We start from the raw sequence: 12,186 nt of genomic DNA, 5'->3' as shown, positions 1-12,186 counted from the left end.
CTGGTCTTCATGGCAATAATGAACGTATTTAGTTTAATGGAGATTATATAACGAAGGGAACTAATTCAGCTTATTCAGTTTACTAGTCAAAATGATTCGGATGTTTTCGCTTTTTTTTCCGAAAAGTAATTTATTCAACATACGGAAAATAAACGCGCGCCACCTGATGTCATAATTTAGTAACTTGCATTCTGCTTACTGCCTGTTGCTAACTGCCGTTGTTAATGACGCTTAGTGGCAAAACCGATTATGACTGGTTTCAGGAATAATGAACACACAAACATTGGATAGTCACCAAGCATGTTGAAACAATCATCAAGTATAACCGATAGAGAACAAGCATGTTGGAACTGTCATGAAGCATGTAAGAATAAACATCACGCACAATGTAAATATTATTCATGAATGATGTAATGTTGCAGCAATCATCAAGTATAAACGAATAGACAACAAGCATGTTGGAATTGTCATAAAGCAAATTAGAATAAGCATCGGTCATAATGTAAATATTCACCACGAATGATGTAACTTTTACCTAAATATCCTTCCATAGACATGTGTTGTTACTAAAATAGACATAGCGATTTGAGCATTGGGAGTGACCTAATCATACTGTGCTTTAGCAGTATTACGGAATACCGTTAGTGCCATCGTGGTTACACATTACAATCCAGAGGGCGAGAACGCGAGAACGCGATAGTACGATGGCGACAATGTGACAATACGATGATGACAGGGTGACAATACGATGGCGACAATGCGATAGTACGATGGCGACAATGCGAGAACGCGATAATACGATGACGACAATCAGACAGTGCGATGACGACAGTGCGACAATACGATGGCGACAGTGAGATAGTACGATGGCGACAATACTACAGTTCTATAGTGCGATAATACGATGACGACAGTGCGAAAATACGATGACGACAGTGCGACAATACGATGGCGATAGCCGACAGTGCGATAGTACGATGGTGCCAATGCGATAACGCGATAGTATGATGGCGGCAATTCGAAAATGAGATGGCGACAGTGCGACAATACGATGGCGACAATGCGATAGAACGATGGCGACATTGCGATGATACCACGGCGACAGTACGATATGACTATCGCATTGTCGCCCCCGTACTATCGCACTGCCGCCATTGTATTGTCGCACTGTCGCATTGTCGTCATCGTACTAGCGCGTTTTCGCAATCGTACGAACGCATTGTCGCCATCGTATTGTCGCACTGTCGTCATCGTACTTTCGCGTTCTCGCATTCTCGCCCTCTGGATTTTAATGAGTAACCACGGTGGCCCTAACGGTATTTTGTACAGTAAAGTGCGTAAAATCTGGTTTGGAATAACAATTTTTATGCCGAAAACCCGACTTTGTTTTATAAGTAGTAGTCTAAATATACAATGAGTTTTCCGAGCATTAAATAAACATATTAGAATAAAATTCATGTTCGTATCAGTTGAAGTTCTTGTTAATAGTAGAAGCAAAAAACGCAATAAAACGCTGATTGGGCTTACTAATTTGAGGCAAGAAAAAACACATCGCGCTATTATATATAACATATAACGCGCATCCGCAAAGTTCGAGCGCCCGTCTCGGTGCCGTCGTTTCCGGTGAAAGTTTCGCACAGGAGCTACCGAGTTAGGATATGAGACCACGAATCATGGCTTGACTTTATATATCAGTCAGCGTAGTACCTGACCAGACTGCGCGGTTGGACAAGCTAGGATGGACCAACTTCGGCCGCATATGACATAAGACCCATTTTCGCATGACGCGGGTCATCTGACCTTTATAATGTGTATATAGCTTTGAATGGAATTTGCACATAGTTTTTGGCATGGACTTATTGTTATGTTAATGTGTTGCACGCTTTCAAAAGCAGAGGGCATATATAAGATCAATTATACTACGGAGTTCATTTTCTGTTGCAAAATGAAATGCAATAAAGATTGTTACTCAGCGGTGTGTACAGTATGACAGCGTTGTCTGTCTGCGATGCATTTATACTGGTTCTAAGCTGGCATACTCACCAATTGGACTCAACCATCTGCTCGAACAAGAAATGATAAGTTCTACTAGCATAAACCTTTAATTGTAACTCATTTTAAAAATATTCATGTTATTTATATTATTCAATTTATTATTCAAAATTATAATTATTATTTCCTTTATTGTTGTTTTTCGCATTAAGAAACTTATTCGGCTTACGAAACTGAAAAATCCCATTGGAAAAAAATCCCATGGGAGAAAAAATCCCATGGGATTTAAAAATCCCATGGGTTTTAAAAATCCCATGGGATTTTTTTTTTTTTTTAAACACGACTAAACGCATTAAAATATCGTAGTTGTTCATCATTTCATAAAATATGATGTTTCTGAAAGTTTCATGAATAAATCTCTCAAAATAAGAAAAAAATCCCATGGGATTTTTTTCTCCCATTTTAAAATGGGATTTTTTTATTACTAAATATTTTTATATATAATTGGCATAAAACCAATATACAGTCCTTAAATAACGTTAAAATACTTGCAAACGCAAATAAAACACGTTTTTTAAAATGTTCAAAATCCCATGGGATTTTTCTCCCATTTGCAAATTATGGGAGAAAAAAAATCCCATGGGAGAAAAAATCCCATGGGAAAATCGAAAATCCCATGGGAAAATGCAAAAATCCCATGGGAACCCCAACTTTGCTTATAAATTTCATAGTGAAGAAAACGCGTTTTTTGAGTGAAAATAACCAATTATTAATCAACGATAAGACTTTTATCGCATACTATGTCTCAAAGTAGCAAATCTTTAAGAAAAAGGGTACTTAAGTTTGCGAAATTTCGGTTTCGCAAAGTTTTTCCGGTGGCCGTTATTTATACGATAACGATACTATTTCTACAGATTTAAATTTTACGTAAAATATTTTTAGTTCCATAATACAAACACGAACCTCCACAAACATTATTTATAGATTAATTCGTGTTGCCGTCAGCTGGTGTTATATGATAATTTTGTTAGAACCAAATAGTTAAATGATAAAAGTTATCGCCACTGCATAAGAACCGTCAAAGCAAAGAATTGTGGGGCTAAACCTAGATAGATGGATAGCCTAGCTGCATCCTCAGTCTATTATTGTTTACAAAGCATTCACTTGCGGTATTAAATGCAAGGAAGAAGCCGACAATTAGTCCGAAATGCACAATTGCATATATGTGTGGTGTGTGCTTAAGTCTTTTCTAAATGATTGATGCTTTATATATGGTTCTTTATACGTTTTCGGTATAAACAAACAAACATGAACTTGATTTTGTAACGAATATTTTATTGTTATTTTTAAATAAATAAATGACCAATATAAACTGCATCTTATTAAAAGTGTTCATTGTTAAACCTTAACATTGAGCCTCTTTAATCTCAAGGACTGTTTGGTTGTAATTAATTTCCTTAATATATAAAGTCATGTTAAATAGTTATGAATGCGCTGAATACTATCTTAACTGGAGAGTGTTAATGTGCATTAAGTGTCAGATTGAGAGTTAACCACGGCTCTAATTCAAAGCTACAGTTATAACAAAGTTCAAAATCAACAGAAACTTAGAAAACCACACATCCATCAGAACAGTGTGTGGTTTTATTACGGCTTGAGTAAAATAAACACACAATAGTCAGCTAAATTGAATTGAATACTATACAATTACATAAATAAATCAATTACAAATAAATAAATAAATTAATAAATGAATAAATAAATAAATAAATAAATAAATAAATAAATAAATAAATAAATAAATAAATAATAAATAAACAAATAAATAAATAAACAAATAAATAAAAATAGAAAAATAAATAAATAAATAAATAAATATATATATATATATATATATATATATATATATATATATATATATATACACTTTTTGAAAAAAAACCGTTCGTATTTCTGTATTTTTGATTACTTGATAAGTTTATTAACAAAATATGCAGAATACCATGAAATTAAAAATTGAAGACAAATGTGTATATAACTGCTTTTTTACAATAGGGCAATGTCACCAAATGTAATGTATCCTATTTAAAATACTTGCAGCAATATTTCCTATAAAAAAAGATAAAAGTTTCACAACCGTCAAAAGGTTTAGACTTACATAACCGGTAAAATAATAAGAGTTTCTCATCCAGTAAACAGATAAAAGTTAGAAAGCGCAAACGGAAGAGAGCACTTTTAACTAGATTGTTGTACTTACCCATATGAAACATATCCATATGCGTGCACAAAATGCGAGCCTCATTGCACCATTTCAAATACACATATTCCATTAAAACTACTTCAGCTAATTGGCACTCTATATATTCACTCACTGTTGGATTCTTCGGCATGTCTAATGCACTTTATATTGCATGTTATTTAAGCACACAATTGTCCAACGGGATTGAAATCCGTTGGTTAAGTTTGTTTTTTCTTGTGCTAAAAAACGCATGCTAGGAAGTTCGATGTGATTTAAACATCGCAAAAAGTAATATTATTTGATTTTATTTTGTTAACAATGCTCCCACATGTAGATTTTCTTTTCGTGAGGATAATATCGACGAAAATCTGGGACATCAAGTGGAAACGTCTACTTTTTAAGTGCATATTAACGTCCGTAATTGTTGACACGGATATGGTTCTGAAATGTACATAAACATGTTGTTATGGTTTATGTGTTAAATTCTTTATTATGTGATATAAATTATTCAAGAAATGGTTAATACAAGAGCATTCATAATTACACATTACAATGTACATACTATGTCGATAAGTACACTCATCAGGGGGGAAATATGCAATGCATATAAAATGTGTTTATTATCATTTTACTTCCTGGATCATGACCAATTGATAAATATGTATATAAATGTATACTAATTGATACTTTCAGTATCGCAGTCATATATAATTTATATGAATAAATTTGTATTTAAATCATTCTCGAAATCTCCATCTTTATATGAATGCATGAATAAGAGGTCCATAATACATTTCAATCTTAAAAGCTCCAAGAAGAAATGCAACAGAGCTCCTTAAAAACGATTGATTCGCATCTTTATTGAAAACCATTTAGCCTTCACATCGTAATTATGTTATACACAAATGAACTGTATCATCAGACAGGGGGCATGGTTATGACACGCAAACAATTACACAGATGTATGCATTCGATATATGGTGTCGAGTTAGTAGATATATATATATATATATATATATATATATATATATATATATATATATATATATATATATATATATATACAATACATTTTTAAAAAATTGAATGAAGTTTTTTTCCAGAACTTGTAAAATAATATATGTTATTATATGACAACTAGTGTTAGCTACTATATAATCACTAACATTTTACCGCATTTTATCCTTTATTACATTATACCAGAACAAATCAGGTAACTAGCCTTTGACAGTATTGTACACAATACAGTTGCCCGATCGGATGAAAACCCATGTAAATAACATAACCTGCATAACCTTCCAGATGTCCTGCATCCGTTACATGTGTTATGTTTCATAAGGAAATTCATATTTATGTTAAGTGTGTAAATGCATGCTTATGAATCTGTCGAGAAGTTGCATTACTTCTTTTAATGAAATTTGTAGATACAGCCGCCTGACATTTGAAATCTACATAAATGAAGAACTATGAAAGGTCGCACAACATTTTAAATGTATTTGACACGTTTGATAATCATATTCTTAAATATTATGGATTTTGTTTTCTTTTTTTAGGAAAGACAGATGACCATATATGTAACTAGGTAAAGGGATTGACCGATAGACGAAATGCACTCATGTAGTTAAAATGTGTATTATGTGTCACGAACCAAATATATTAAGAAAAATTCTCGACCACATGATATATAGTAATTGAAACATAACAAATACACATTATGTTATGTTTTACAAAAAAAAGCTGACCCTATGATTCTGCTGAGTACCGAAAGGGCATGTATAATCTCAAGTAAATGTCCTAAATAAGTATATAACGTTTCGTCCAAGCATCTTTAGTTCTTCCCTGCATAGTGTTTAAACGACAATCTACATTCAAAACTCGGCTTTGTTTATTGTTGGGCGAAAGAGTTCGCTACAAGAGGTCCCGGATTCGAACCGGCATTGGAAGAATTTTATTTATTTAAAATCTTCCTTGCTACTATAGCTATTTAACAATTATTACAATATGACAATTTTGTTTGTAATTAATTAAAATAAAAGTACACAAAAATACTATCAACTTTTCGACATATCAAAGAAATGTTGTCTTCGTAATAACTTAAATTGGCCACTGACAAACGATCAACTGATTTGTTACTATCATTTCATTTGTTACTCAATTAGTCATATTGAGAATCATTTAGTTTTATGTTATTCTAATTAATTACTAACATAACGAGGCACGCGTATATTAAGATAAAGAGATATCTTAAAACAATATAATTTTATATTATTCAAATGATATATTTTTAGGCCATAAGCTAGTTAAGAGTTCGATTTACAAACGTTAGTTACTGTGATTTATGCGGCATTGTTTGTGTATTGTACTAATACTTTCACTGTTGCTTATATCTAAACTTGTACTGACATGAAATTGTATAAATAAGTTATAAGAAAATTTCAAAAGCAAGCACACATGGAGCTTGATGTGATCATGTTGCTTTTAAATGTTAAAACAAGCATTCCTGATTGTGCATAAGTGTGTTTAGTATTTTAAAAAGTGTTATAAGTTTCACTTTTGTTTATAATCATTTGATTCTTAAACAGTAACTTCACTAAAAAGGAATTAATGCAGAACCTGAACAAGTGTAATATTACCCTTAGTCAATTTGTTATATCAATAGCCGAACTATTCACTAGTGATACAAAAAAAAGAAACTGGGACTTTGACATTAACATTTTAATTCACTTGGTCCAAACATTTTTTGAACGGTGTAAACAAAAAGGTTGATAGATGGAACATGCCAACATCTGAGCTGGACATGCCGTTTACATTTTTCTGCACGTGCGCTCAACAATTGTTCACATTTTTGTATTTTTATATCTATTTGCCTCTGTGTAGTCACCACACATATTTAACTTTAATTTGGCTCATCAGAAGATGCTTATTATAATAAAATTAATTTCAAAGAGTTGATTTTTTTTCAAATGCTGTTGTTGTGATCTTGATTGTGATTCTTTGTTTCGGTTATAAATAATAATAGGTTCAATCATCACAGACATGGGGTCTCTGACTTGATGTCCGTGTTAATGGACCTAAGATCAGTACTATAAAACATGTTGATGAAGTCTATGTCGCTCAATAATGACATAATATCGAACGGCAAAGGTTAACTCTTCTTCATATATATATATCATATTGTGTACTGTTAATTAAAAGTTTATTTTCAAATTCCCAAAATAGTTATTTAATTAAGGCAATAATTCGGTCATTGACAGAAATCATAGCAATTCAGGCCGCTTTGATAATCATTAGATTATTCGAGACAATTATAGGAGACAGTAAAGTGTAAGATAAAGACATCGTAGACGAAGATGATTTATGTGATTTCTGGTACAATGTTATACATTTTAGAATGCCGACAACAGAAAATGATGTAGACTGTATTTTAAATTTATAATAAGCGATAATTTTATGACTATGTGGCGGTCTAATACAATTTGTTTTGTTTTGAAATTTGGAGATATCGAGAAACGGTTATTTTATAAACATACCTCAAAATTACATACACTTGTCCGTTTGGTTTGTATAAATCCTTGAACAAAATTAAAGTATCCTTCTACGTGTTCTTTAACACTCGACCAAAGTTTAAATAACATACTCAAAACTGGCGATAACGAGACTACAACGTGCGTTATCGTGCGTTTCAGTTGCAGTAGTTGAGTACTTTGTCTTCGTCAAAATCAGATATGTACACACTATCCGATATGTCTATTGTATTTGTCAAGCTGTTCGGTTATGCGTGTGAGCTCGCTATTCAAGTTAGATATAAGAGATATACGAAAGAAGAGTTGTTAAACCATTATGTATGCGTTAATGTTACAACACACGTCAACATAAAATGCAGTGCAGTTTCACGACTCATTGAATTACTCACAAATCATAGTAGTAACATCATCACTATAAACGGCCTCATAGGGATTGTTTATATTATATTGATTGAATTTGCAAAATAACAATAGACATACAGGTGTTTCTTGAAAGAGACATTCTATCAACTAATGTTTTCAAAACAAGAGATGTGTTTTTCAGAAACACAATGCCCGCTTCTGCGCCGCTTTGAAGCCATGTATTTGACCTTTGACCTTGAAGGATGACCTTAACCTTGACCTTTCACCACTCGAAATGTGCAGCTCCATGAGATACACATGTATGCCAAATATAAAGTTGCTATCTTAAATATTGTAAAAGGGATGGGCGATGTTAAAGTTTTCGGACGGACGGACAGACTGACGGACTGACGGACAGTTCAACTGCTATATGCTACCCTACCGGGGGCATACAAACGTTCATTTAAATACGTTCTCAGAAAATATCTGTTATATGTAATGCTAAGTGAATATGCCTTTCTTGCCAACCATGAATGACAGACAGACAGATAGAAAATTTTATTGGCGAATACAATCAGTACATAGCCATTTTTTGACATGGATGGACGGATGAAGACATGCACATATAACAAGCATTTTTCCCATTAGTGATTTAACGAGTGACATCAAGAAATGAAACATCCCGTTGCATTCTGTACGAGCAAATCGCCAACAAGAACCCACATTATAAGTTTAAAAACTTGATTTGGTAAATTTGACAATACATGTTGATATACTTATCGGGTAACAATAGCCCAACAAAATAATCAAACTTTCGGAAAGAACTTCATTTTCATGTTATAAATTTGTCAATAAAAGTATTCATATCATATCTCTTAAAATTATTAAAATCTAAAATCGTTTATTCAATTTGGAAAAATGATGCACATAAAAGTTTGCGCCCACATTGATTCGGCATTGTGAGATTATTAACGCTGGTTACTCGGGATTCAAAAGTAAAAAAGTAATAATGCATTGTCATCTGTACGCTAATTCGAAATATTTATCATAGTGATTGTTACATGAACGCATGTACTTGTGTGTAATGTATGTGTTTGAATTTATATATTGCCCACGATTTGTAAGTCAAACTGTTTGTATTTTCATTGATTGATTATGTCGTTTCCACGCGTTACTTAATTTGTTTCCACGCACTATTATATTCATTCCATATCTATGTATAAACTAAAACGACGAAATTTGTCTCGTTCATAGAGATACATTTATCATTACAACGAGTCGTTTAGATCGTCATCTCGACAAACTAAATGGTTAGCACAAGTACAATATCTATCATCAAGACTTTATAGAAGAAAAGTGTTTATTTACTAGTGGCGTCCTTGTAAGTTGAGGACCAGTCGGTTTTCATTTATGAGGCACATTTTACTTTACTTTTACTCACGATTCGTATCCTGTTTGCTGGTGCTTATCAGGGCAGTAATAGGAACAGGTCGATGTAATTATCTGTTGAGTGGATAACCGGTCATATCAGAACATGACCCGATTAAGACTCGAACCACCGACATCCTGATCCTTAACCCAACGCCCTAATTACAAGGACACAGACACACTAGACAATATTAGTCGTTATTTTCAGTTATTAACATAACACATTAAAGGTGTACCACTAAACACGATATTGTGTTATGAACAACATATTTAAGAAATAGTTTGAAGTCCTTACGCAACGTACACATGTATTGAAATTCACAAGTCAGAACAAATGTACCATGAAACATCTGTACAAGCCTTGTTGCGATTCTTCTTACAAAATACACACATGGTAAAATGCATCCGAGATCCTGACCCAAAGGCTAAGTTACTGCAACACAATACATATACCCACTCTAAATAAACACGCATTTAAATTAAAAATAAGTATTAATTTTTCACTTCAGACCAAGTAGCAAACACTATTTTCAATAAATATTGAACATTTGTTTAGCTTCCTTAGTTGGCAGCATACATGATAATACGCGCGATTCGATTAATAAAGACTTTTTTAATTCGTGAGTAAGACATTTCAACGTCAATAACAATGATATAACAAGTGACAGAATCACGTTTAAGTCTTTCGATTCTTACTTTTTTAGAGACTGTGTTTCGCTGTGCTTTACAAAATTGGTCGCCATAATTCCGCCATATATTTTGCAGATTTCGTTTAAACATTTCAAACTTAAACAATGTTGCATTATTGCATCTGTTTATTTGCAAATAAATGTACAACAATACACGCGACATGCTGAAAACCAAACATGTTTAAATATAAAACATACTTAATCGTGGCGCATGAACATTATGAGATAGTCCATGTTGATACTTGTTATGTTTTGAGAGTAAGTTAACAAATGCAATGGCGGCGACCCAGTTTAAAAGTAACATTTCGATCATATTGTATTAAAAGCTGATACTTGTATTTAATAAATTGCAAAGTGTAACCCAGATTGTGATTTTTTGTTGTGATTATTTGTGTTGGCTTGTTCGGTTGTATGATTAATAAATCTGTTATTTAGATGAACATGACTAAATTAATAGTAATAATAATAATATAATACATATAATGATCACCAAAAATCATCAAGTGTTATAGTCAATCCATGACCTATATGTCGATCAAACACGATTTAGTGACTCGGGTTTAAAGATAACTTTAAAATTGGTTTTATATTCAACTATTTACACACTCTCTGCGCATGAAATTATTTCTACACAAAGACACTGACAGTTAAATACAAGGTATTAACATGTTTCGATTGGTATTGGCAAAGAAAATAAAAGATTTATGGATTAATTAGATTTATACGCCATATGTAATTGTGTACCCTGCTTGCTTGAGAATAAAATTAATTGAAGAACTTTCGATTGTCAATCAACGCTCAAATTCCTTCGGTAAATATGTATGGCATAATTATTTATTTAAAACACCGATCTGTTTAGACAAATGATTTTGCATCCCATGTCATGTGCACGAAATGGCAGCATCATGATTTACGGACATACCAATGCATTACAATAACTAAGCATTACTTCCAACATGTTCCTGAAAACGAAGTGTCTATTTGACGGATGTTTTCATCATTATGGAATCAATTAATAATTTAGCCAGCTTGTTAGCAATTTGAAATTTGTACGACGCTTTTTTAAGATTTTTATCAAAAGTATACACTGTCAGTTGTATTTTGTTGTTTATTCAATTAATGCAATGTTTGATGGTTGTTTGATAAGTTCATTCTTTAATAAAGTTTTGTTTTAGCATACATATGTGTTCAATAAATGAGTATATGTTAAGCAATTTATTTAATAACTACACTGACTGATGGTTCTTGATCAACTTCGCAATATGGCTAAACGCTAGACACTTTTTCTCTTGGTGTTTGGGGTTTCACAGATCAGATATATGTACATGCTTTGGTAGAATACATGCCCTTAATGACTGTATGTATGTTCTTTTGTTCGTATCTTTATGATAGCATAACAAAATACCGCAATAACATTATTCTAATACGTGGCTTAGAGTATTAATCTAACCTAAAGTAACTGTTTGCATAATATTCGAGGAACTTGGTCAGGTGGTGTTTTATGAAATCCATGCACTTTTTAATTCTGCATATCTGGTTAACTTTGAATCACATATAGTGTAATACCATACTATGAAATTATTCAACGGATTGTCTCGTAAAAATTCCGTGTTTAAGAAGTATAAATATTTTGGTTTTCCCATAAATATGCATTCGTGTTAATGGGTACCTTTGAATATTTGGACATGTGCTTTCATCGCCAAATGGCTACCGATACAGGTAAAAAATACTGCAGCTTTTATATCTAAAATATAGTAAGAGGCCAGCAAGCATGGACTTTTTTGTAAAAATAATCAGGTTTATTCTAGTTGAATTTAGATTGCATAAGAAATACGTCGAAGGCGGCCTGACGTTTTTTACGCCGAGTTTACATTTCACAGCGTACATTCATGTTTTTCTGTATATGTGAGGGTTTTCGCGGATGTAAAAATCTTACGTTACACCGGTGTTTTGGTAATGTTATAAAACAAGA

General features: G+C 32.6%; 2 protein-coding genes across 3 annotated transcripts in view; both read right to left on the bottom strand.

The window, feature by feature from the left end:
• The window catches only part of LOC127833333 (uncharacterized), a 333,207-nt gene that overhangs the window by 47,595 nt on the left and 273,426 nt on the right, over positions 1-12,186 (bottom strand). The gene's annotated exons all lie outside the window — the stretch shown is intronic.
• Positions 1-12,186, bottom strand: part of LOC127833334 (uncharacterized) — a 79,497-nt gene that overhangs the window by 47,595 nt on the left and 19,716 nt on the right. Inside the window, exon 4 of the mRNA XM_052358512.1 lies at positions 4,250-4,672. Within this exon, the coding sequence (XP_052214472.1) occupies positions 4,250-4,294 (45 nt within the window). The 5' untranslated portion in view covers positions 4,295-4,672. The remainder of the gene's footprint in view (positions 1-4,249; positions 4,673-12,186) is intronic.

This window comes from Dreissena polymorpha, chromosome 6 (assembly GCF_020536995.1).
Source record: "Dreissena polymorpha isolate Duluth1 chromosome 6, UMN_Dpol_1.0, whole genome shotgun sequence".
Taxonomy (NCBI): domain Eukaryota; kingdom Metazoa; phylum Mollusca; class Bivalvia; order Myida; family Dreissenidae; genus Dreissena; species Dreissena polymorpha.
The sequence above is the reverse complement of the archived record's forward strand: the minus strand, read 5'-3'. Positions and strand labels throughout refer to the sequence as shown.